The 27743-nt window shown below is 37.4% G+C and overlaps 1 protein-coding gene across 1 annotated transcript in view; it reads left to right on the plus strand.

Moving 5' to 3' along the window:
* LOC150087220 (mitochondrial-processing peptidase subunit alpha) overlaps positions 1-27743 on the plus strand; it is a 147891-nt gene that overhangs the window by 8863 nt on the left and 111285 nt on the right. Inside the window, exon 2 of the mRNA XM_090371085.1 lies at positions 11169-11404. Within this exon, the coding sequence (XP_090227211.1) occupies positions 11169-11404 (236 nt within the window). The remainder of the gene's footprint in view (positions 1-11168; positions 11405-27743) is intronic.

Here is a 27743-nt window from a genome sequence, read left to right on the forward strand (position 1 = left end):
TCCTCCACTTTACTGGGAGTAAAGTGGAGGAGAAACTGTTGAAGATAAACACGAGAAAGGCACCCGGGGTGGATGGGATCTATCCAGTTATATTAAAGGAGGCAGCAAAGGAAGTAAGCAAACCCTTAGCCATAATTATGAGAGCTTCCTTGGACTCAGGGGAGGTACCCATAGACTGGAAATGTGCAAATGTGACCCCAATTCACAAAGGAGGATCAAAGGCTGACACAAGTAACTATAGACCTGTGAGCTTAACTTCTGTTCCAGGAAAATTAATGGAGGCACTGGTTAAAGAAGCACTGCAGGATCATTTAGACAAGACTTCAGTTATAGCTCAGACACAGCATGGTTTTGTTAAGGGGAAGTCTTGCCTGACCAACTTGATTGGATACTATGATGCAGTCACAAAAGAACTGGATGCAGGGAATAACTTTGATATTATATACTTGGATCTTAGAAAGGCTTTTGATACTGTTGCACATGGAAGACTGCTACACAAATTGGAGCAGTGTGACATTGGAGGCAAATTGCTGCTATGGATAAAGGGGTGGTTGAGTGGGAGAAGACAGAGAGTGGTAATCAATGGACACTGCTCATCGTGGACTAATGTTATTAGTGGAGTCCCTCAGGGCTCAGTGTTGGGTCCATTATTGTTTTCTGTATTTATAAATGATATTGATGATGGTATATCAAGCTTAATGTCCAAGTTTGCAGATGATACAAAGGTTGGCAGGGTTGTCAAGGACACTACTGACACTACACTGCTGCAACAGGATCTGGAAAGGTTGAGCGGATGGGCTGAGAGGTGGCAAATGAAGTTTAACATTGACAAATGTAAAGTACTACACATGGGAAACAGCAACCCCAGGGCAACGTATCAACTCTGTGGTACTACACTGACAGTGGTAGAGAATGAAAGGGACTTGGGGGTGATTGTGCAGGCAGATATGAAGTTCTCTGAGCAGTGCAGACGGGCTGCAAGAGTAGCTCATGGAGTATTGTCAATGATATACAGGAATTTTTCCAGCAGGGATAAGGAGGTGATTATTCCATTGTATAAGGCAATGGTCAGGCCACACCTAGAGTACTGTATACAGGTCTGGAGGCCTCATTTCAAGAAGGATGTAGAGCTGCTGGAACGAGTACAGAGAAGGGCAACAAGATTAGTGAATGGAACAAAGGGGTGCTCTTACGAATAAAGGCTTAAGTTTTGCAAATACAGCGTCTGGAGACTAGGCACCAGTGAGGTGATCTGATAGAGGTGTATAAAGCCTTGAATGGTTTAAGCATGCTCAATGCTGATGGGATTCTTCTTCTAGCTCAGAAAAATCACCTGAGAGGGCATAAATTCAAATTGAGGAAAGACAGATGTAGGATAGACGTGCGGAAATTTGCCTTTAGCCAGCGGGTGGTTGGTTGGTGGAACAGACTGCCATCCCTTGTGGTGGAGGTTGATAGCCTAAATAAGTTTAAGGCTCAGCTGGACAGGTATTTTGAACGAACAGAGGGGTGAAGTGGAAGTGGGTTTTTTTTTTTTTTTTTTTTGGCTGATGCTGCATAAGCTTGCTTTCTTGCATCAAATGCCTCTACTAATGCTAATGCTAATCTGTCCTTGTGGAAGTTGATAGCTTAAATAAATTCAAGGAGGAAGTGGACAAACTTTTAGAGGGAGTGGTTGTGTGAATTTTTTTTTTTTTTTTGGCTGATGCTTGCTTTCTTGCATCACATGCCTCTATTACTACTATTACTATTCAGCTTGCACACTGCCTGCGCACCCGCATGTTTCATCTAGTTCAAGAAACATATGCTCGCATATGTTTCTTGAACTGTATGGTAAATGTTTCTTGCAAGGCACAGTAGAAATTTTGATAAATACCAAGCATATCCAGCATTTAGAAACAAAAATTAAATCCTGTTTGAATATCCATTTGGGCCATTGGTAAAAATAAGCAAATGCATGTTTTTCAGCATATGAAAGTGTGGTGCAACTGGTCACATTGTGACTAAGCTGCCTCTTTTTTTTTTTTTCGTGTTTTGCACTTCATAAAAGTTGGAAAACAATTAAATTTAAGCATGTACAGTAATAATCTGGTAGTGGTGGTGGGGCACCTTACAGTTGCCCCTTGAAAATAACAACACACATTAACCATTACTCAAAGATTAAAATTCTGAAATTTTTTTAGCTTCCTAAATATAGTCAGACATTTGCTGCAGTAATTTGACAGCGTTTGTATGCAAATTGGGTGTAAGAACCTGTGCGGTGCCTTTCCACTATTTTTGCAACTACAATGTAACCTTGATATAACGTTCCTCTAACATGTTATATCAAGGTTCCATTGACACTTTCCAGTAACTCCCCCCCCCCCCAACATGTCAGCCCTTTCTGTACACGTATTCAAATGTTGCATTCCAGCATCAGAGTGGCACCATGTTTCATTTAGACAGTACTTAAAATTTATTTACTATGTTTTATTATAGGTAATGAAAATATGGTTAATTTAATAAAAAGTAATCATATTAACCAGAATATAAGTGCAAAAAATTAATTAATGCTGTTAATACCATAAGCAAAGGTGCTGTTCTGCTCCTATGAACAACCTAACCATCCCTGTATTAAAAAATAAAAATACATATAAAATTAAGAATAGAAAAGTATATGATGTATAAGATGAAATAGAAAAGTATATATGATCCAAGTGTATGATATCATATACATGGATTTCAGGAAAGCAGTCGTAATAAGTGCAAGTTGCCACTATCCCTTTATCCATAGTGGCATTGGTAATCAATGTGGATTAATGTTATTAGTGGAGGTCCAGGGTTCAGTGTTGGGCTCATTGTCGTTTTGTATATTTATCAATCTATTGATGAAGGTATATCAGGCTTAATGTCCAAGTTTGCAGATGGTACAAAGGTTGTCAGGGGTGTTAATGACAGTATGGTGCTGTGACAGGATATAGAAAAGTTAGGCAGATAAATGGGCTGATAACTGGCAACTGAAGTTCAACATTGACAAATGTCAAGTACAGTAGACTGTTGAAATAACGGCACATTGAAATTGATGTATACATACAGCGCAGATGTCTTGCAGTGCTGAAAAAAAACGGCAAGTCACATGGTTACTGTATTTGTTTATGTTTTCCATTTTCAAAGTGAATTCTGTACTGATACCACAGATTATACTGCTGTTTTATATTTATTTTAAATTAAAAACCCCTCACTATGGCTCCTAAAATTAATAAACCTCATACAGAGAAGAAAAGAACAACAACATTAAAGCTTAGTGACAAACTTGATATAATCAAAACTATTACATAGGTACACCCGGAAAATTACTTCATATACCCGTGTGTATTGCGTCTGTAAATTGCATGTGTTCTCTGCTTGATTTGCCTGTTTTGCTGAATAAAAAACCCAGTTTCTGGGGAAAAAACCTTGCTATCTATGCCTGAGACCCACTAACTCAGCCACAGAGTGAAAAAAGCCTGTAAAAGTTCCTTGCGTCATCGACGGGATTTCAAACTGGGCCTTTTCAACCCGGTGTGGGCAGGATGATGATGATGCCAATGTGCTACCGCACAGACTAAACTTGATATAATAATGAAAATACAATGGGGTGTAAGCTGGAGTGTATTAATGGCAGAATATAACATTGGATTGTCAACATTTTTTTTTTTTTTTTATCTGCAGTTAATAAAATTGCATTCTTAACCTCAATGTTTCTTATTTGGCTTCATTTCTGCATTAAAAATGAAATGATAACGGAAAAATCTAAATAACGGCACCTTGAATCCCTGAAGGTGCCATTATTTCAAAAGTCTACTGTACTGCATATGGGTGTCAGTAAACCCAGAGTAACATATGAACTGTGGTACTACACTCAGGGTAGAGGAGAATGAAAAAGACCTAGGAGTAATTGTTGTTTGTTTGTTATTGTTTTTAGGAGCATTAGCAACTTGGCACCTCCGTAGCCAGGTGGGCAGGAGCAGCAGTGCATAGCACATGCTTCTTGATTAGACCGGGGTTCGAGCCCGTCACCGCCAAATACGGAGAATGTGGAAAGGTCAGGGAATGACCACCGCATATCCCGGAGCAATATGGCCTTAGTTGCTTATGCTCCTAAAAACCAAACAACAGCAGCATTAGCAACTAAGGACATATTGCTCCAGGGATATGCAGTGGTTATTCCCTGACCTTGCTGCATCCTCCGTATTTGGTGGTCACGGGCTCGAACCCTAGTCTAATCAAGATGTGTGTGCTATGCACTGCTGCTCCTGCCCACCTGGCTACGGAGGCACCAGGGGGGGGGGAGTAATTGTGTAGTCAGATATGTTCTCTGAGTAATGCAGACAGGCTGCCAGGACAGCTCATGGGGTTTTGTCAGTGATATATATGAATTTTGCTAGCAGAGATAAAGTGGTGATTATTCCATTGTATAAGGGGCCAGGCCACACCTTGAGTAATGCATACAGGTCTGGAGGCCTCGTTTTAGGAAGGATGTAGAGCTGCTGGAATGATTAGAGGAGCACAGTGAGATTGGCAAGAGAAACAAAGGGGGGGCTCTTACCAAGAAAGGCTTAAATTCTGCAAATTGCATTATCTGGAGACTAGGTACCTGCGAGGTGATCTGATTGAGGTGTTTAAGACTTTTAGTGGTTTGAACAAGTTCAGTGCTGATGGGATTCTTCCTCTTGCTCAAATTATGCACTTGAGGGATCATAAATTGTAGTTGAGGAAAGACAGTTGCAGAAGAGATGTGGGAAATTTGCCTTTAGCCAGGGACTGGTTGATTGATGGAACAAACAACTTCCATCTGTTGTGAAAGTTGATAGCTTAAATAAATTCATGGAAGAACTACACAAACTTTTGGAGCAAATGGATGAGTGAAATGAATTTTTTTTTTTTTTTTTGGTGGATGCTGTTTAGGCTTGCTTTCTTGGATCATATGCCACTGCTAATGCTAAAAAGGAAAGATACTGAAGCAGTGCTCACCCTCAGAGGAGTGAATGCTTTCATTCCACTGAGGATGTGTTATCTCTCTTGCAGTCTTTACAGGACTGAATTTGATTGATATGGCTCTCATCGTGATCCCTTCCCCCCACAGTCAATTGTGCTTTGGCAGAATTCCGGGCACTTTCAAATACAGCTCCATCTTACAGCTTTTTGCAACGACACCTTATTTGTTTAGGTTGAGCTTTTTTAAGTTGAGAGTATCCATAGTCAGAAATATCTCAGGTAGGTTTGTGATTGGAGAAACCCTGCTCCTTCCATAATGGATATGTGGAAACTTGGGTGGCAGTATTTGAGAGATCAGAGAAGGAGAGGTGAATAGTTAAAATCTTCACCTGGGAGGAACAAATTGCAGTGGGCTTCCACTTTGTTGGAGACTGAAGGTTTTTGATTTTAGGGATAGGATTGACAAACTGAACCAGGAGAAGGAAAAAAATCAAATCTTTCAGAAAGACATCTATTACATGTTAAGCGTTTAAAATTTTATGTTAAATTGGGTATAAAGGTGGGTAGTTTATTAATCTCTTTCTTGAAAGAATCATAGCTAAATGTGAAGGAACCTAAACAACCTCCCATGGAAAAGGTTGACAGCGATTCTAATTAGCGAAAATAGGAGGAACAGCCTATAAAAGTAAAAAATATATTAAGCACAGATTTACCCTTTATTACCTTACCAATTAAAAAATTAAATGATACGTGAAAATCGGAATTAATACGTACTGTAATATGTACATATTTAAAATAAATAAATGCACAAGGCATAATACTTTAAGAGTTTGGTATCTATATATGATATCGGTGTTTAGATACATTAGCATTAGTAGAGGCATTTGATGCAAGAAAGCAAGCTTATGCAGCATCAGCCAAAAAAAAAAAAATCACTCCCACTTCACCCCTCTGTTCGTTCAAAATACCTGTCCAGCTGAGCCTTAAACTTATTTAGGCCATCAACTTCCACGACAAGGGATGGAAGTCTGTTCCACCAACCAACCACTCGCTGGCTAAAGGCAAATTTCCGCACATCTATCCTACATCTGTCTTTCCTCAATTTGAATTTATGCCCTCTCAGGTGATTATTCTGAGCGAGAGGAAGAATCCCATCAGCATTGAGCATGCTCAAACCATTCAATGCTTTATACACCTCTATCAAATCACCTCGCTGGTGCCTAGTCTCCAGACACTGTAATTTGCAAAACTTAAGCCTTTCTTCGTAAGAGCATCCCTTTGTTCCATTCACTAATCTTGTTGCCCTTCTCTGTACTCGTTCCAGCAGCTCTACATCCTTCTTGAAATGAGGCCTCCAGGCCTGTATACAGTACTCTAGGTGTGGCCTGCCTGACCACTGCCTTATACAAGGGAATAATCACCTCCTTATCCCTGCTAGAAAAATTCCTATATATCATTGACAATACACCATGAGCTACTCTTGCAGCCCGTCTGCACTGCTCAGAGAACTTCATATCTGCCTGCACAACCACCCCCAGGTCCCTTTCATTCTCTACCACTGTCAGTGTAGTACCACAGAGTTGATATGTTGCTCTGGGGTTGCTGTTTCCCATGTGTAGTACTTTACATTTGTCAATGTTAAACTTCATTTGCCACCTCTCAGCCCATTTGCTCAACCTTTCCAGATCCTGTTGCAGCAGCATAGTGTCAGTAGTGTCCTTGACAACCCTGCCTACCTTTATATCGTCTGCAAACTTGGACATTAAGCTTGATATACCATCATCAATATCATTTATGAATACAGAAAACAATAATGGACCCAACACTGAGCCCTGAGGGACTCCACTAATAACATTAGTCCACGACGACCAGTGTCCATTGATTACCACTCTCTGTCTTCTCCCCCTCAGCCACCCCTTTATCCACAGCAGCAATTTGCCTCCAATGTCACACTGCTCCAATTTGTGCAGCAGTCTTCCATGTGCAACAGTATCAAAAGCCTTTCTAAGATCCAAGTATATAATATCAAAGTTATTCCCTGCATCCAGTTCCTTTGTGACTGCATCATAGTATCCAATCAAATTGGTCAGGCAAGACTTCCCCTTAACAAAACCATGGTGTGTCTGAGCTATAGGCGCCTCCGTAGCCAGGTGGGAAGGAGCAGCAGTGCATAGCACACGCTTCTTGATTAGACCGGGGTTTGAGCCCGTGACCACCAAATACGGAAGATGCAGAAAGGTCAGGGAATGACCACTGCATATTCACGGAGCAATATGGCCTAAGCTGCTAATGCTCCAAAAAACCAAAAATAACAAAAATAGCCTGAGCTATAACTGAAGTCTTGTCTAAATGATCCTGCAGTAATACACCATAGATAACTCTTAAGAAACTACAAAGTAGTTGTTGGCGGCATCATTTGCTCTTTCTCATATTGTGCTCTGCCTTCAGGACGAGTTGCCATGATATTGCACTACCTCGAATAAGTAACGTTTCACTGATAGAGAAGACTATTGTTACTTATTCTCAGTTGAGTACTACCACCACCCAGACAGTACTGTTTCATGGCTGTTGGCCAATCATCAGTGAGTGGGCAGGTACCCTGGTATTGCAGACATGACGACCCAGTTGTGAAGTTAATGACACAATATGAGAGATGCCAATAGGTGTAGATGTCAATATTTAAAATAAATAAATGCACAAGGCAAAATACTTTAAGAGTTTGGTATCTATATATGATATCGGTGTTTAGATACACCATAGATAACTCTTAAGAAACTACAAAGTAGTTGTTGGCGGCATCATTCGAGGTAGTGCAATATCATGGCAACTCGTCGTGAAGGCAGAGCACAATATGAGAAAGAGCAAATGATGCCGCCAACAACTACTTTGTAGTTTCTTAAGAGTTATCTATGGTGTATCTAAACACCGATATCATATATAGATACCAAACTCTTAAAGTATTATGCCTTGTGCATTTATTTATTTTAAATATTGACATCTACACCTATTGGCATCTCTCATATTGTGTGATTAACTTCACAACTGGGTCGTCATGTCTGCAATACCAGGGTACCTGCCCACTCACTGATGATTGGCCAACAGCCATGAAACAATACTGTCTGGGTGGCGGTACTCAACTGAGAATAAGTAACAATAGTCTTCTCTATCAGTGAAGCGTTACTTATTCGAGGTAGTGCAATATCATGGCAACTCGTCGTGAAGGCAGAGCACAATATGAGAAAGAGCAAATGATGCCGCCAACAACTACTTTGTAGTTTCTTAAGAGTTATCTATGGTGTATCTAAACACCGATATCATATATGTAATATGTACATACTAACTAGTTGACATTTCTGTTCACTGACATTTGTGGATGGGGTTTAAAATTCAAAATAGTAAAAAGATAAGCAATCAATAACAAAGAACACGGCACACACACAAATTGCAAGTAGCACAATACTGTACGCACAAGTGAGAACGGAATAACAAGTTACGAATCTTTAAAAATAGGAATGAAGAAAAGATTATGAAAATTAATTTTTTTATATGATTGAAGATTTCATGGAAGTGTAAATGCATTTTACATTAAAAACTCACAGCATTCCAGCTGTCGGTATTATCACAAATTCAATAAGATCGAGTTTACTATCTGTTTATGATAGATTGCGCTAACAGAAAAGCCCAATAAACAGGTGACTGCTAATTGTTTTATGGTTGTGACCTCCAGAAATCGGACCGAACCACATGGTATGGTCGGAGACAATCGTAGGGTGATCTCCAGTGCTGCGGTCTCCTGCCCCGATTAAACGGCATGTTGTCCTAATTAAGTGAAGTAAACCCTGGCTATTTTCTCGATTGGGTTCTGTTTTTTAAGATTTGCCCCAAATAAACGGCTGCCCCGATTAACCAGTGGCCCAAATAACCGGAATCCACTGTACTTTTTTCTGACAGAATCCCAGTTATTGGTTGATTTAACCACCGTTCATCTTAGTTGTCCGAATCATTCGTGTATGATTCATTTCACTTCAAAGGTGGTACATGTACATATGTCTGTTCTGATATTCCCTGTCAGAGATTTAGTAATTTGAAATCTATTTTCGATCTTCTCTGGCTTAAAACCTCTCTACTGCATTCTGTCAAATTCATCTGTTGCCTCTATCATTCTCCCAGTTCTAATAATCACTTGGAACTCTTTGACTTCCTCTCTTTGAAACTTAACCTTCTCCAGTCCAACTTTCCTAACAGTGTGGTAATTTTCCTTGGTGATTTTAACGTTCACAACTCCAGGTGGCTTCCATTTTCTAGTCACATGGACCCAGCTGGTCGAGATGCCAAGACTTTTGCAATTGGTAATGACCTTGCACAGATTGTTCATTTACCTACCAGACAATTCTAATCATACAGGCAATTATCGTTCCATTGCACTTAAGTCTACTCTTTCTAAAATAATGGAGAAATCAATTAACTGCAAACTCTTAAACTGTCTAGAAATCTTCTATCTGATCAATGATTGCCAGTATGGATTCAGTCATTGTTGATCCACCCGTGATATTCTGGCTTACGTTACCCACCTATGGACAAATTCAGTGGAAAAGTTTGGTGAACTCAAGCAGTTTCTTTTGAGGTTTCAAAGGCTTTGATCATGTTTGGCCTAAAGGTCTTCTAAATAATCTTCCGTCTTATGGTTTGCCAACTGTTTTTTGTAATTCAGTATCCAGTTTTACCTCTGACTGCTCACTGCGGTTGATGGTAGTTGGCTTCTGTCTTCTAATTTCCCCACTAATGCTTGCGTTCTCCAACCAAAATCTTGATGCTAAGAAAGCTCCAGGTCTGTTGATAATTCTCCACTTTTTCTCAAACCCTGTTCTTTTCATCTTGACCTACTTCCATAGACCGGAAATCCTATCCATAGTTTTGCTGATGATAGCACGTTGCATTCCACCTTCCAGTTTGAGAAACCTTTCACTGCACAAACAGCTTCCACTTCTTGAATATTCACCACCAATTCCCTAAATTCTGATCTTCAGGTAATTCTCCAGTGGGGCAAAGATAACTTAGTTGATTTCAATCCTTCTAAAACTCAGCCCTGTCTTATATTTCACAAAAAGGATTCTTCAGCTCCTATGCTTATCTTCAATGGACTCTGATTTCAAGGGAAGATGATATATTTTTATTGGGGATTACCCTGACTTCTAATCTCTCTTGGTATGAGCATATTACAAATATTGCTTCTTCTGCGTCTAAAAAACTGGATTTTCTCTTTCGCTCTCAGCGTTACTTTTCTTCCAAACAGCTGTTCACTGTGTACAAATTGAAAATCAGCCTTAACATGGAATATTGTTCCCACATCTGGGCCAGTGCCCCCAAAACCTCTCTCAGGCTTCTAGATTTCATTCAAAAGAGGGCAGTTAGGTTAATTAATGACTCATCTCTAACATTGTCTCTCCACTTTCTGTCTCATAGACGTTCTGTTTCTACTTCATGCCTTTTCTATAGATACTTCCATGGACACTGTTCTTCTGAAATGACTTCTGTAATTCCCCCTATCTCTCTCTTTTTCTCTTCCAAAGCAGTCCGAACATGTTGGCGCACTGTGGCCATAGATGCCCATGCACCTAAAAAATTCTCAAACAAACAAACAATCCAAACATGTGCTGCAAGCAGTCAACATCCTTTTACTGTCCAACTTTTCTTTTCCTTGTTTATTCATTGAACATCTGTTTTCTGGAACAACTTTCCTTCATACATATTTCCTGAAAATTACAATCTACCGAAGTTCAAGTATAATATCAGCAAGTACCTTCTTTCATCTTCTCAACCTTCAGCCCATGCACAACACTAACTATAGGTTCTAATACCTCTCATGTTTGGGGTTTCGTAAAAAAAATAAATAAATAAAATAAAACATTTCTCCACGAGCACTGTCCATCGATAATTGTTTTCTCCTGCTTAACCATCCCTTTATCCATGTCAGTAACTTGCCCTTAATGCCACACTGCTCCAGTTTGTATAGCAGTTTTAATTATCTAGATATTGTTATTATATTTGTATACTGTGAAAATAGTAACTATGTTTCCCTGCTTCTCCTCATGCCACATTGTGTTATGCCCATGTGCAAACAATATATATTATAAATTCACTTGTTTTTGTACTTTGAATTTGAGTAAAACAAACAAATTTTATAATCATAAATTTTAATACATGTATTTCAGTCAGCTCCAGAAAATCTGTATACCAGGAATATGTCGTCACAGTACTGCTCCACCTGTTCAGGCCCAAAGTCTTGAGCAGATATGTAAAGTACCACTTAATGAACCATTGCCTGGATTTCCAAAACCCATCTATGCTTCAAGTAAAACTCATGATCATGAAACCAAGGTAACAACACTAAGTAATGGACTAAGAGTGGCATCACAGAGCAAATTTGGTCAGTTCTGTACTGTTGGAGGTATGTTGGTTTTATTAATGTAGTACTTTTAACTTATTTTATTTATTATGTTTCTTTATTTGTATATTAAATATATAGCAGTCTTGACATATTATCTAGAAACTTGCAGTTGGAAATGTAGTAATTGAGATTAAGTATTACTTTGAAAAATATGTCAGCAGCTCTCAAAATTGTTTCTGTCAACTTTTTGTTAAGATAAATATTGTAATGAATGAAATTCAGAAAAAAGTAAGATTGATAATGTGGAAGTATCTTCAGAAAATGCCAGAAATGCCGATGCTCTATATCATCATTTTTTGCATAATTACATAAAGCCTAAAGCGTTATGGAACTATGGCTAACATAAAGCCTAAAGCTTTATGGAACTATGACTTCCTCTCAGGAACTGTTGCACATCTGAACTAAGAAATGAAATCAGATCTAAAACTAATTGTATTTATACAAGGTCTTTACAAAAAGATGTAACTCTTCTACAGTATGTATTTTTTGAAGTTATGTACATATGTTAACACTGTTGAATTTGAATGAATAATATGGAAAGCATGTATGTTTGCTGAGATTATCCTTTCTCATTTGCACTGGTGTATTTAAGAGCATGAGAATTTGTGAAATGAAATGAAAAGCAACTAACAAGGAGGATTCCAGTAAAAATCCCCAGGGACTCACATCTGGCGGGTATGGGCTTGGTACACCTAGAGAACTCAGCTGGATATCATCATTCTCTTTTTTGGCGATTCCCTCTCACTCTCTCTCTCTCTCTCTTTCTCTCTCAGAGTAATTCAGAATTTTTTTTTTGGCTGGTGCAGCAGAAGCCTCTGGCTTCCTTGCACCATATGGCTAATAATAATAATATAGGACCATGCTGAAGAAATACCACGAGTTAAGTCACAATGTCTATGTGTCTGCAATTCTGCCCAGGCACGATAGGAGGGATTAATTGCTAAAAGCCTTGTGGATTAACTCAAGGCTTTTGGGGGGAAATTTCTATCAGCTTGGCCTGCAATTGTAGGTAGAAGGAATTTGTTTTGTAGAGATGGGATACATTTAAACAAAGGTGGTGCAAGAGTTTTTGCCAGTATTAATGAAGATAACCTAAAGGTTCAGGGAAACTACTAGTTTGGGGGGGAGGAACAAGGGTAATACAGATACTCATTTATCTGATAATATTGGTCAAAGTAATGCTTGCACATTCCTCAAGAGTTCTTGTTTGTTACCTCTACAGAACATATTAGCAAAATGTTCTCAGGGCAGAAATGTTTCAAATGACTGGGTAGCTAATACCAGGGAAGTGAGCTTAAATAACTTTAAGTAGTGTGTCAGGGTAATTGACTATACAAGAACACTAAGTCTTAATTGTTTATACAGTAATGTCAAAAGTGTTGTCAATGAAATGAGTGAATTCGATCTGCTGGTTAGGACAAGTAATGCTGACATAATAGGGCTTACGGAAATGTGGTGCCACCCGGAGATAGGGGATGATGAGTACAGTATGTATAATGTATTTAGGAAAGATAGGAGGTTGGTGGGGTCATGCTTCTTATCAAAAGTAGCCTGAGCACGATGAAATCTTTCCTGGATTCAGACATTTCGCATGCTAGCATTGAATCTGTATGGTGTGAGATAGTTGGAAGCAAAGGTATAACGAGAGTGGGAGTAATCTACAGGCCAGGTGATTGTGAAGAAGATTATGATGAGAGCCTCTACATGTAAATGGAATGGGCAAGTAAGCATGAGTGTCTTATTATGGGCGATTTTAATTTGCCTCTAATCGATTGGAGGAAATGGGAAGAAAACTTCATATTGGGGAAAAAATTATTAAATCAACTAGATGATTGCTATTTGTATCAACACATCAGGGAAAGTACTAGGGAAAAGAATACTCTAGACCTCATCATCACCCATGAACCAGATGACATAATAGGGCTGACAGTACAGGAACCAGAAGCAGGAAGTGATCATGGAGTTCTACGGTGGATGATGAAGAGAGAGGTGGCAGTAGTTAAAGGCAAAGGAATGGGTTATAATTTCAGTAGAGGAAATTACAATGCTTAAGGTGCTACATGGCCTCTAGTAACTGAATAGTTATTGCACAGAGAGTGAATACAATCGAATTATGGTATACCTTTAAAACATTGATCACAGAAGCCTTGAAATCTTATATACCATTAAAAAAATACTCTACGAGGGGGATTCCAAGTTGGAGGAATAAGGAAGTTGCCAAATTACTTGAGCAGAAAAAGATGGCATGGAAAAGTTAGAGCAATAAAAAGTACTGCAGTAAAAAGCCTATAACAGCTACAAATTGATCTGTAATAGTGTGACAGAAAACGTTAGGCCTGGCAAAGGCAGATTATGAGAAATCACTGGGAAAGAGAGCAAAGAGAGGGGGGGGGGGCTAAGGAATTCTTCACATATATAAATGCATACAAGAGAAGGACAAACCAGATCAAACCCTTATGTAAATGATGCTGCATAGCATTAGATACACCAGCTGAAGTTGCAGATGAACTTTGCATCGATATTTACAGAAGAAAAACCCTTTACAACAATGAGAAATTATCTGAATAAACTTGAAAAAAATGTAATTAATGATGTTGAAATTTAATGAAAAAACTTTGGAGCCTACAGCCAGTGAGGCTCCTGGGGTTCATTTAGTTTTTTTTTTTTTTTTTTTTTTTTAGGATCATTAGCAACTAAGGCCATATTGCTCCGGGATATGCGGTGGTCATTCCCTGACCTTTCCGCATCCTCCGTATTTGGTGGAGACGGGCTCGAACCCCTGTCTAATCAAGAAGCGTGTGCTACGCACTGCTGCTCCTTCCCACCTGGCTACGGAGGCGCCCCTGGGGTTCATGGCATATATCCTATAACCTTAAGGGAGGCAGGAAGTGAGTGCATTGAACCATTGAGGCTAATTATGAGAGCATCACCGGACTCGGGTGTGGTTCTGTTGGATTGGAAAAATACCAATGTATCTCCAATACATAAGGAGAAGTAATGCTGACATTTCCCACTTCACTCTTAGAACAGGTTCTAAGAGAAGTGGGAAATTACCAGCCAGTTAGTCTAACTGCAGTAGTAGATAAAATCATGGAGACAATGATCAAGGATGGAATTCAGGATCATTTAGATAGAAATGGAATTCTGAAGGATACTCAGCATGGTTTTGTAAAGGGAAAATAACGTTTAACTAATCTGGTTAGCTGTTTTGAGAGGGTCACTCAAGAGCTGGACTTGGGGATTAATTTCAACGTTGTTTATTTGAATTTCAGCAAAGCATTTGACTCGGTCCCACACGAGTGGTTACTTTATAAGCTGGAACAAGTTGGAATCACAGGGAAAATCCTTAGATGGATAGCTGGATGGCTTCAGGGCTGGAGACAGAGGGTTGTGATAAATGGTTATTCCTCAGATTGGGTTGATGTAAGAAGTGGGGTTCACCAAGGATCAGTATTAGGACAACTGTTGTTTTTGATTTTCATAAATGACATTGGTGAAGCAATGGAGGGTGCGATGTCTAAATTTGCAGATGATGTAAAGATTGGTAGAGTAGTTAATGATCACCGCCAAGCAGAGCCTCTTCAGAGTGACCTAGATAGACTTCAGGAATGGTCAGAAAAATGGCAGCTATGCTTTAATCCAGCAAAGTGTAAGGTATTGCACCTGGGAACAGTAACCCCAAAATAACTTATACACTTGGTGGAGTTTAACTGAAGTCAGTAGTGGAGGAAAGGGATTTGGTTATTGCAATACGGTCAGACATGAAGTTCTCCGAGCATTGTAGACTGGTTGCAAGGAAGGCCCCATGGTGTCCTATTGATGATTTATCAAACAATTGCTAGTAGAGATAAGGATATCATAATGCCATTATTTAAGGCTATTGTTAGACCACACTTGGAATACTGTGTTCAAGTATGGAGACCTCACCTAAAGAAAGACATTGTGCTTCTTGAAAGGGTCTAAATGGGTAACTCGTCTGGTGAGATTGGCAAAAAGGCGTCCATACGAGGAAAGATTTTGAATATGTGGGTTGCAGAATTTGGAAACTAGGCACCTTAGAGGAGACTGAGAGGCATAAGCAAAATGATCGAGGACAAAATTTTCACGGTTAGAAATGATTTTAGAACAAGGGGCCGTAATTTCAAGATAAGGGGTGAAGGGGTGAGATATTTAGACTGGATTGCAGGAAGTGTTATTTTAGCCAGCAAGTTATAAATTGCTGGAATAAGTTACCTACATTGGCAGTAGAGGCAGACAGTTTGGGGAAATTCAAAGGTCAGCTGGATAATTACCTACATATGCTAAAAATTTTCTAGCCTAGGAAAAAATTTTCTCATTATTATTATTATTTTATTTTATTTATTATTATTATTATTTTTTTTTGACTGGTGCAGCATAAGCCGTGAGCTTCCTTGCACCATGTTGCCATTACTAATACTAATTTCATCTGTCTTTCTCTCATCAGTTATTTAGAAAACTTTAATTAGTGCCAAATCCAAACTTGATAATACTAATCAGTATGGATTTGGCACTAATTAAAGTGCCAAATCCATACTCATGTACAGAATAATAATAAATTTGAATATATAAATTCTTGAAATTTATTATTTTTTTAAATTTATATAGAGGAAGATTTTTGGGGCTTCCGTCTGATCAGGAACCATAAGGCTCCACTCTTCAGGAGTAACAAAACCGAAAGATGGAGCATTGCAGTAACCCTCTGTCATAGGCCCAAGTTGAAAGGCTGTGGTGCTGTGCAGTAGCAACCTCAATTGTGGTTTGCTAGAGAACTGAAGAACTACAGAAAGGAAATTTTGAACTAACCATTAAATACTCCTGGGTAGTATTCTCCTGGTGGAAAGTTCAGTCAGAAATATTTGGAATAAGAATAATAACTCATCAAAATAGTTTTTCTGTTTTGAAAAAAAAATTAAAAACAAGATAGACTTTTTTAAATTCCTTCTGAGTACTTCGATTTTCTGATAAATTCAGTTTTCTTCTAGTTTTAAGAACATATGTGTTTCTGCCATGTTTCAAATGTGCAAATATGTTACTTTCTTTTAATTATTAAATTTTTTTATTTTGGGTGGCACTTGGAATTGCCAATAAAGGTACATTGTCCTAAATCCAGCTTTCTAAAAGCTAATTTTTTTTCGCCCTCAAAACTAACATTTCACTTTGGTGAAAAAAACTTGTTCTTTGAGTAGTGCCATTGGATGGGGAATTGGTTTATGTAGTACTCGCAAAAGAAAGTTTGTTATCTTCCAAACTTAAGTTCACAGTTTACCATATTTTTATTTTTATATCTATTTATTTTATTTCATTCATTCAGATTAGCACATACCGTATTTCCTAGTGTACTTATAGTATAGAAAATAGTGAGATGCATCTTGAATTTGAGTTAACTGTTATTAAACTTGATTATCTTTCCGTATTTTAGAACAAAAATAAATTTCTTAATCCTCTTAAGTTTTATAATATAGATATATTAATCACTGGCATGACCAGTGAATCCCAAGAAATCTTCTGAATCCTGATTTTCATCTTCAGTTGTAGTATCTTCAGCCCCTTCTTGATCACTAACCTCCAGAAACTCTTCCTCTGAATCATCTTTGTATATCAAATTGTCTATGCTACTATCCAAAATATTACCGATTCCACATTTCTTAAAAGACTTTACTGTAATATCTGGATTGATATTTGTCTGTGTTGTTTTGACTCATTAGCACACTTGTGTGATAGATGCTCTCTTTAATTTGCCAGATTTAGTAAACTATTGTTATCATCCAATTATTCCATTCTTCTCTCTTCAGAACTTTAAGTGATTTATTGATAGACACATTTAGTAATTGAAGTTGAGATGTGAATCCTCCAGGTATTACAGCCAATTCAGTATTGCCATTTCTTATTTTTCTTTGTATGGGTTCCATGAGATGGATTTTAAATTGGTCAAAACAAGCAGTGCATTTTCCCCCCTTAATGCCCCATTTTGTTTTTCCCACACTCGTTTTCTATCTCTGTTTTCATCCCAGTCTCATCTATCTGACCTTTTTGGTGAACATGTACAGTGAATTCATGTGGTATTATATCTTTGGCATTAATTTTCTTTTGAAAATTAACATTGGAGGTAATTTTATCCCATCTGTACAACATGCAAGGATTACAATGTAATTTGTTTTTTCATTACTGTTTCTTCACCTTTTTTTGACACTGTCCTATTAGAAAGAACATTAAATGTGATAGGAGTTTCATCCATATTTCCTATTTGGCTTAGTTCAATATTCTTTTCTTTCCCAATTGACCATGAAACAATGAAATTAAATAATTTTTTTTCCCTTCATATTCTGGAGGCATTTTCTGTGCTAATTTAGTTTTGGCACACATGCTTAAATTTTTGTTTCATAAACCTATAGCACCAAGTGAGGTTCCCTTTCTGAAGCTATATTTTGGGCCTGAGTTCTTATAATTTTTGTTGTTGTGGCAGTGCCATTTTGTCTATGATTTTCTACCCATTTCAGTAAATTACCTTCTAATTCTGGCCATTTTGAAACTTTTCCATCCAAAGCATATTTTTTTTCTTTAACATGGATTTAAGCACATCCTTTTGATTTCTCAAAGTTCTAATAGTTTTTTCATTTGGAAGAGGTCCAAATTGTCTTTCACCTGCCCCATTCCTCTGAATTTCTTCTGGCAGTGTATGACATCTGTGATTTTTTTCTCCATTGTGTACATAAGTGTCATGACAGTTTAGAGCACTCATATTTTATAGTATAAGCAGGACGGATGAACTGCACATCTAATGAAGCATTGCAAACCTGACTGAGTGCAGAGTTGCATGCGAATCTCTTGTTGCTGGCTGACTGTCTGCAATGCATCATTATATTGTATAAGATACACCTTGATTTTGCGATAACATTTATAAAATGAAAAGTGCATCTTATACACCCTAAAATATATGGTAATCGCTTTGTATAACTAGTGGAGCTGCCTTTTTTTTTTTTTTTTTTTTTATATATATATATATATATATATATAAGATATTTATTTTTATTTCAAACTATAAAGCTTAAGAAAAAGGTGTAACCATAACCAACAAAGGGCCCTGACCATCACAATATACAGTCAGTCCTCGTATAGCACGATAGTTGTGTTCCTAAAAACCCTCGTGCAATTTAAACAACAGGCCCTATGGGAAAAATAGGGTTAGGTGCCAACTACCCAAGATTGAACACACATTTGTAACCAAAACATTATAATCGTAATAAAATATTGCTAATGCTTTTGCTTCTATCATAAGCAAACTTGTTTTTTTGTTTGATTTTCTGTCCAAACAGATGACAGCGGTTCCATCTCTTCCAGTTCTTTGTGTCTTGATCTAATGGATTTTAATTAATTACACTTTGAGTTGTTTCTGCAATGAAAGTTGTTTTTATTTTCTCTGCATTCTTTCTAATTCTTGGCATTGCCTCATTTAGCCCTGTAGCACGTGCAATATCACATGGTCTTTCATTTTGCTCAAAACATTTCACAATTTCATATCTTTTCCTCTATTGACAGAGGCAGACTGGCCATAAGCCTTACCAGGGAAACCCCGGAGGCCGGTGTGATTTTGGCCATAAACACTGTAGTGTCTTCACCAGGACACTTGCTTTTCACACCTTTTTAAAGTATTTTACTCATTTCTGGGAATAAGGCACAATTACAAAATGAGGAGGCATACTTGATACACATAAACAAAGCTGGCGCATGTACCAACTGAATAAACAACACCATAAAGTTAGAGACACACTATTAACACCTCACTAGTTAACATTTTACTAAAGCACATTTCTGGGGGTTACTACCATAAAACAATAAAAACAATTTCCAGTTGAGTTTCTGCTAGTGGAATCTGTTATAAACTGGTAGTAAACTCGATCTAATTGCATTTGCGATAATACCGATAGATGGAATTGTGTGGGGTTTTTACGTTATTATAGTGAAATGTGTTTCCACTTCACTGATATAAAAAACATAAATACATTTTCAGAATCTTCTCTTCATTCCTGTTGTGTTGCGTTAATTTGGGGTGATTCTGTGTTCGACTGCCATTTCTTGTAAACGCAAAGGCGAATCATGCATAAGCGAATTCGGTTCGTGTTATATATTATATCGTTCCCCTATTTATAAATCGTGTATGATTGAATTCGTGTAGTGTAAGCATGTGTTATATGCGGACTGACTGTATATCTAAGTCATACTAATTCCAATATTAACAAAATAAACAATCAATATAATTATTTTATTATTATTATTAGCCGTATGGTGCAAGGAAGCCTGAGGCTTATGGTGCACCAGGAAAAAAAAAAAAAATTCTGAATTACCCTGAGAAAGAGAGAAGTAGAAGGAAATCACCAAGAAAGAGAATAATGATGATATCCAGCTCAGGACCCTGGGTGTGCCAAGCCCATACTTACCAGATGCAAGCCCCTGGGAGTAATAATCAATATTACCATAATGTCGTTACTGAATAAGGCTTACATCGAAAGGCACGTCAACGTATTGAGTAAGGTGGGAGATTCTAAGATTATATTAAATAATAGAAAGGTTTTGGATTACCTGAACTCAAATAATGCAGGCATAAGGCATATAGGTACGTATGATTTCAAAAATCTGTTTACAAGTATTTCACATGATAATTTAAAAATGGTTTTGAATGATTATTATAAAGCGTATAATAGTGTTATTCCATGTGATAAGTTATACTGGGATAATTTAATAGACTTATGTTTATTTAATTGTTTCATTGTTAATGGTAGTGCCATATATAGACAGCATGCGGCTATAGCTGTTGGAGCATGTAGTTCATGTATTGTGGCCAATCTATATTTGCATCACTATGAAAGTAAGTTTAATAACAGTACTGTACTTTATAGATATATCGATAACCTTATTGCTATTAATGAGCCAAATTTTTTACAAGAAATGGCCATATTTTATCCTACGGATTTGGAGTTTGAACGTACGAATAAAGAAAGTTTTCTGGCAGCCACATTTCTAGATATTGATATTAAAATTACATCAGATAAAGTAGTTACTAAAGTATATGATAAACATAGAGATTTTAATTTTGAGACTGTCAATCTCACACATTGGCATTCAAACATATCCTGCAGAATTCATAGCAATATAATTCTATTGCAAGGATTAAGATTAATTAGAATATGTAATAGTCTCGATAATATTGTAGTTTCTCTGATAGAATTTATTAACAAGCTGAGTAAAAATGGTTTCCCTCTTAAATTCATATTTAAGTACTTACGTAGCCATAAAACTATGGCATAATAATATTTGCCCTCATACTATAGTTAGGAAGTTGGGGATTTACTAAATTGATGTCTTATTCTGAGCTTATGTACATATTAGGCACTTCTCATAGGGCTGTTGATCTGTATCTTATGCTCTGAAAAAGTTGTACCCATAGTTGTTCTATGGGAAGGAATGAATTTTTTTTTTTTTCCCCAGAGGTTGCTTATGTCCACAATGCTTTCAATTTGAGGATACCTTTTTTGGTAATTGCATATTACAGTAGAGGGAGCTTTGAACTTTCTTTCACTTCATGCAGCAGCTTGGGTCTATCCACGTTTTGTTTGCTGTGCTCTGTTGTATTGGTAAAATTTTGCTTTGTTCATATGTATTGAAATTTTGCTTTGTTTTGTAAGTTTGGCTTGCTTTTCTATTATTATGGCATTTAACTTTAACCTTAATTCTGTATAGAGTCCTTCAATCTTAATTGGATTAGTACAAGTTTCTTCACACAATGAATTACCAGGAACCTTGCTAAGGAACGGGGATTTACACCCCCGGTAATTTTCCGAAGTAGTTTGCTGTCTTTACCTCTACTTTTATCTTTATGCTATCTAACTCTTGTATCTTATGCCTTAAAATCTATTAGAGTAATTCGAGGGAGATTGAGGTACTATTGTGTTACTTGTTGCCTATTCCTTTCACCTAATTTTTTGGGCTTATACCCTCACTATTCTTTCCTCCTGTCCATTTTGCTACGGAAACAGAAATACTTGCGTAAGTATTACGTTAATGTTTAAGAGTTTGGCTATCCATAGGGCTAGCAGTTATATTTTTCCAGTCTGCCGTTCTAATTTTTTTATTATGAGTTTCATATTTATTTTGGTTGCATTAGCTCTTTTAGTTATTTAAATTTAAACTTAAATTTAATCTTAAAGCTAATATGTATACTATATTTAGTATATATGTAATATGGTGAGACTAGCATGTAACTAGCAGAATCAGATAGCTCATGTTGTTATTGATGACATATATTGAGAGGCGCTAGCCCCTGTTGACGTGCCTTTCGATGTAAGCCTTATTCAGTAACAACATTATGGTAATATTGATTGTTTATTTTGTTAATATTGGAATTAGTATGACTTAGCTATATATTGAGACGGTCAGGGCCCTTTGTTGGTTATGGTTACACCTTTTTCTTAAGCTTTATAGTTTGAAAAAATAATAAATATCTCGTATCTTTGCAGGCTTATATAATGTTTAATCATTTCTGATGGCATTAATCTGCCCTGTCCTGAATATATCAGTTGTTTAAATTATATAAAATTATCTAAAATATTTGGATATTAGTGTTAATTCTGCTTTTTATATATATATACACAGGGTGTCTCGAAGATACACGGCATAATTTCAGGAATGGGTTCCTCATATGTAGACAAAAATATTTTATATCAACATAGTTTCGGAAATGCTTGGTTCCCGAGTTATTAATTGGAATGTCTTATCTCCCGCAGATGATTTCCTTCATCACAAGGTACTGACAGAATCTGGTGGTTTTCCATTCTGACCATGTACTCAAATCAGGAGCAAGCGGATATGCACTTTATGTACTGTTTGGCAGACGGCAATGCTCTGGAGGCTCGTCGTTTGTACCACGAAAGATTCCCAGAATGAAGATGTCCATACAGGAAAACATTTGAAGGTATCCATCGCCACCTTTGTGAACATGGGACCTTTACATCTCGTGCTGCCGACAGAGGACGACCAAGATCTACGACTCCTGAAATAGAGGAGGAGATTTTGGATGTTGTGCATGCCACTCCTGGAATCAGCACACGCAGAATAGCAATGCAACTGGCTGTTCAACGTTCAACTATTTGGAGAGTGTTGCGAGAACACCAACTGTATCCTTACCATCTGCAAAGGGTAAAGGCATTGTCAAGATTACCCTGCACGAGTAATGTTCTGCCAGCAGTTCTTGCAGCAGTGTGGTACAACTCCTCACTTTCCTGCCTTAGTGATATTCACAGATGAAGCACAGTTCACATGAGATGGAATCCAAAACTTTTACAATCAGCATGTATGGGCTGAGGAAAACCCACATGCAATTCTTCCATCACATCACCAACAGCAGTTCAGCCTCAACATCTGGGCGGGTGTTTTGGTGATAAGTTATTTGGGCTCCATGTACTTCCAAACAAACTCACAGGGTAGGCATACAGAAACTTGCTGGAAAACAACATTCCTGATTTCTTGGACGACACGCCACTGATTATTCATCAACAAGCACACTTCATGCACGATGGCGCTCCCGCACATTTCAGCCAATAAGCCCGCAATTACCTGAATCAAAGGTTTCCTGGTCGGTGGATAGGTAGAGGTGGGCCAACTGCCTGTCTTCCATGCTCATCTGATTTAAACCCACTAGATTTCTTCTTGTGGAGCCATTTAAAGTCATTGGTGTATTTGACTCCAGTAGCTGATGTGGGCACTCTCTGCAATTGAATTGTGGCAGGTTGTGAGACAATACAAAACATGCCAGGAATTTGGCATCATCTTTGCAAGTCCATGAGACATCGATGTGAGGCCTGTATTCAGGCAGAAGGTGGACATTTTTAACAATTACTATAAGATGATATGAACAGTTAAGTGTCATAGACAGACCTTCAAAACTTGGAAACCAAGCATTTCTGGAACTATGTTGATATAAAATATTTTTATTGTCTACATATGAGGAACTCATTCCTGAAGTTATGCCGTGTATTTTTGAGACACTCTGTATATATACACAGGCACTCCCCAACTTACGTAACACTCGACTTCCATAAATTCAACTTTACGTAAGTTTTTGCCAGCCGATGCAAACTTTAAAAAATCGTGGAAACATATTTTGCATCTTATTGGAATAAATGGAGGTATTGTGAAAATATCGCAATGTGAACCCAATAACACGTTGGTTTTTTTTTTTTTTTTTTTGTAATTCATTCAAAGACCTCTGAAGTTGGAATTTTTGCTATATAACTAAGCTGTTTATCTCTCTAAAAGGTGATTTTTATAATGATGCGCTACCCTTTCATCGTTATCATGTGTTCCATTATAAGAATCAATTTTGAATGCCTTTGTTGATATTTTTCTAAAGAGCATTTCTGGAGATCACGACCATAAACAATAAAAACAATTTGCACTTTCCAGTTTATTGGGATTTTCTGTTAGCGCAGTCTATTATAAATGGTAGTAAACTCGATCTTATTGCATTTGCAATAATCCCAATAGCTGGAATTGTGTGGGTTTTTACGTTATTATGGTGAAATGTGTTCCCCTTCACTGAAATCTTCAATGATATAAAAAGCAAATAAATTTTCAGAATCTTCTCTTCATTCCTATTTGCTTATTAAAATGATGAAGGGAAAGCGACCAACTGAAAGTGCAAGTGGTGGCAGTGCTAGGAAATGAAACAAAATTGATTTAGAAATGAAGATGAAAATGATTAAAGGTGTGTCATCTATTGCACGGGAATTTGCTCTCTCTCCTTCAATGGTGAATGCTATTTTAAAAGGGCGCCTCCGTGGCCAGGTGGGAAGGAGCAGCAGTGCGTAACGCACGCTTCTTGATTAGACCGGGGTTCGATCCCGTCACCACCAAATACGGGGATGCGGAAAGATCACCGCATATTCCCGGAGCAATATGGCCTTAGTTGCTAATGCTCCTAAAAACCAGATAACAAACAAACAAACAAGCTATTTTAAAGGACAGTGCACATATAAAAGAACATGTTAAAGAATCAATGCATTTAAGATCAACAATGATCACAAAACAGCATTCAGGTGCTATATTGAAGATGGAAAAGTTGTTAATAATATGGATGGAAAATCAGATTCAGAAGCAAGTGCCCCTGAGTCTAATGACCATTCAAGCAAAAACAACAAGTATTTATCAAGATGTTAAGGATTAGTATGGCAAACCCCAAGTCAAGTTCATTGCAAGCAATGGGTGGTTTAATAGGTTCAGGCATTGGTTTCCACAACATTAAAGTATACAGTGCAGTCGCCAATGCCGATTCTGCAGCAGCAGAGAAATTTTGTGATGTGTTGAAAAAAACTCCTAAATTTCCACAGTCCCCAACTTCTGCTGCTGTGTACTTATCAGCTGGAGACGTTGATTCTGGCAACGATGCTCAAAAAGCAAAACTTGCTGACACTATGCATGTCCCCTCCCTTTTTTATTGTAATTTTATAATTTTGAAATTTTTGTAATTGTACAATTTTTTAATTTTTCCTATGCATGAGATAAAAAAAAAATGAATAAATAATTTTATTTATATGTTCATTGAAGATTTCTTTTTTGCTTCAATCAAATTCAGCAAGCATAGTTGAAAGTGCTGCATAAGCATTTAGGGAAATTCCGACTTACGTGGAGTTCCACGGAATGTAACCCTTGCGTAAATCGAGGAGTGCCTGTATATATACTGTATATATGTAAACTCTTGGGGTAAAGTTTCTGTGCTGCTGTTAATGTTGTGCTCCTAATCAGTTTGTTATACATAAACTCTATGTAACATTCATGACATGTCTCTGTATTCATTTCTTATTGTTATTGGTGTTTAATAACTGCAGTGACGGGAAGGTTGTCTTTGCTGATTTATTAAAATTAGTAAAGTATTAACTGAAGGATGGTAGTGTTTTGGCTCATGTTTCTAGACTTCCAGTGAGTGGAAACATGATTAAGACCATTTTCCATCTCATATTTATTTGGAAATAAGTATTTATTGATATTAGGTTTTAATAATATTTATATTATTGAGGGGTTATATCGGCCCTCTGCTATAGGCTGCATGTGTTCTACTGAAAGTAAAATAACCTGCAGAGAAAATTGCTTGGTGGCTAACTGAACAATCATTGCAAACTTTTCTCAGATGTTTTATGACCTTATTCATTACTTTTACCTTTTTTTTTTTTTTTATGTTCCCTATAGCTGTTTAATATTTCAGTGAGTAATACATTTAATGTATCTGAACATGGTTGAGGAGAACTTCAGTCCTGATTATCACTTTCCACCAATGTTCTTGACAAGGTGTGTTTTCTGTTCAGAAAACCAGAAAATTGAGAAAACTGAGTTGTTTCATATCCCAAATTTTCTGGATAAATTGCTCGACATGTGTGTCATATACCAAGAGACTATGATGCAAACTCCATGTTCCAATAAAATCCATTGTAATGTGTTTTCTTCTCTGGAGTGTTCATGTTTTTGCAGTGATTTTAGGGCAAGTGGTGATCTCTTTGTTGCAGAACAGATTTCTGCAGCCAAGAATGTTGTACTAGGTCAGACATAGAAAAAAGAAAGAAAACGGAGAAAAAATCCTTTACTTTTGTTCTCACATGATGAAAGTGTCTTGTGTGGTATTTACCATTCTGTATATTTTCTTCTCTTCATTATTTTATTTTATTTTTTTTTTTTAATGGAACATTACCAAAACATTTCCAGTTATATTAAAGGAGTCAGCAAAGGAAGTAAGCAAACCCTTAGCTATAATTATGAGAGCTTCCTTGGACTCAGGGGAGGTCCCCATGGATTGGAGATGTGCAAATGTATCACCAATTCACAAAGGGGGTTCAAAAGGTGACACAAATAACTATAGACCTGTTAGTTTAACTTGTGTTCCAGGGATAATAATGGAATCACTAGTTAAAGAAGCATTGCAGGATCATCTAGACAAGACTGCAGTAATAGTTAAGACAGCATGGGTTTGTTAAAGGGAAGCCTTGTCTGACCAATCTGATTGGATACTGTGATGTGGTCACAAAGGAACTGAATTCCAAAAATAATTTTGATATACAGTACTTGGATTTCAGGAAAGCTTTTGATACTGTTACACATGAAAGACTGCTGTACAAATTGTAGAGGTATGGCATTAAGGGTAAGTTGCTACAATGGATAAAGGGATGGTTAAGTAAGAGACAACAGAGAGTGGTAATCAATGGACACATCTCTTTGTGAACAAATATTATTAGTGGAGTTCTCCAGGGTTCGGTGCTGGGCCCATTGTTGTTTTGTATATTTATCAATGATATTGATGAAGGTATATCAGGCTTAATGTCCAAGTTTGCAGATGATACAAAGGTTGGCAGGGTTATTAATGACAGTAAAGACGGTATGCTATTCCAACTGGATCTGGATGAGGGCTGATGACCCTCCTATGTGTGTCCTGTGGCACTATTTTAATGATCAGACACCTTTTAATTGACTGTCCAGATTTTAGCAGCACCCGTTTTACCGCTTTTAATCATCTGACTGAGCCTTATACACTCAGTCAGATTTTATCCGACAATGACAACGTGTCTGCTATTTATTGCTTTTTGAAAGCAATAAAGGTTTTTAATCGTATTTAAAAGTTATATGTTATTGTTATTTATTTATGTTTTTTTGTTTTTAGATCTGGACATGGTGACCTAATTAATTAGGTCACTGAGATGTTAAATTTTTAGATATTACCTGGTCTTGGTGCATTATAGCCTTAGTTGCTAATGCGCCAATAAAATACAGACCAAACAAACAAACAAACTGGATCTGGATTAGTTGGGCAAATGGGCTGAGAAGTGGCAACTGAAGTTTAATATTGATAAATGCAAAGTACTGCATATGGATAGCAATAACGCAAGAGAAACATACCAACTGTGTGGTACTACACTCGGGGAAGGCTGCTAGGGCAGGTCATAGAGTCTTTTCAATGATATATATAGGAACTTTGCTAGCAGAGACAGGGAGGTGATTATCCTGTTATACAAGGCAATGGTCAAGCCATACCTAGAGTACTGTGTACAGGTGTGGAGGTCTCATTTTAGGAAAGGTGTAGAGTTGCTAGAATGAGTACAAAGAAGGGGAACAAGATTGGTGAGGGGAATAAAGGAGTGCTCTTACCAAGAAAGGCTTTAGTTCTGCATTTTGCAGCGCCTGGAGGACAGGCACCTGCAAGGTGATCTGATTGGGGAGTAAACTCAATCCATGGAGTAAACCATGGAGTAAACTACATGGGATGAGCAAACTGGATGCTGATGAG

Source organism: Mastigoproctus giganteus, chromosome 4 (genome assembly GCF_048544385.1).
Source record: "Mastigoproctus giganteus isolate SK-2022 chromosome 4, ASM4854438v1, whole genome shotgun sequence".
Lineage (NCBI taxonomy): Eukaryota > Metazoa > Arthropoda > Arachnida > Uropygi > Thelyphonidae > Mastigoproctus > Mastigoproctus giganteus.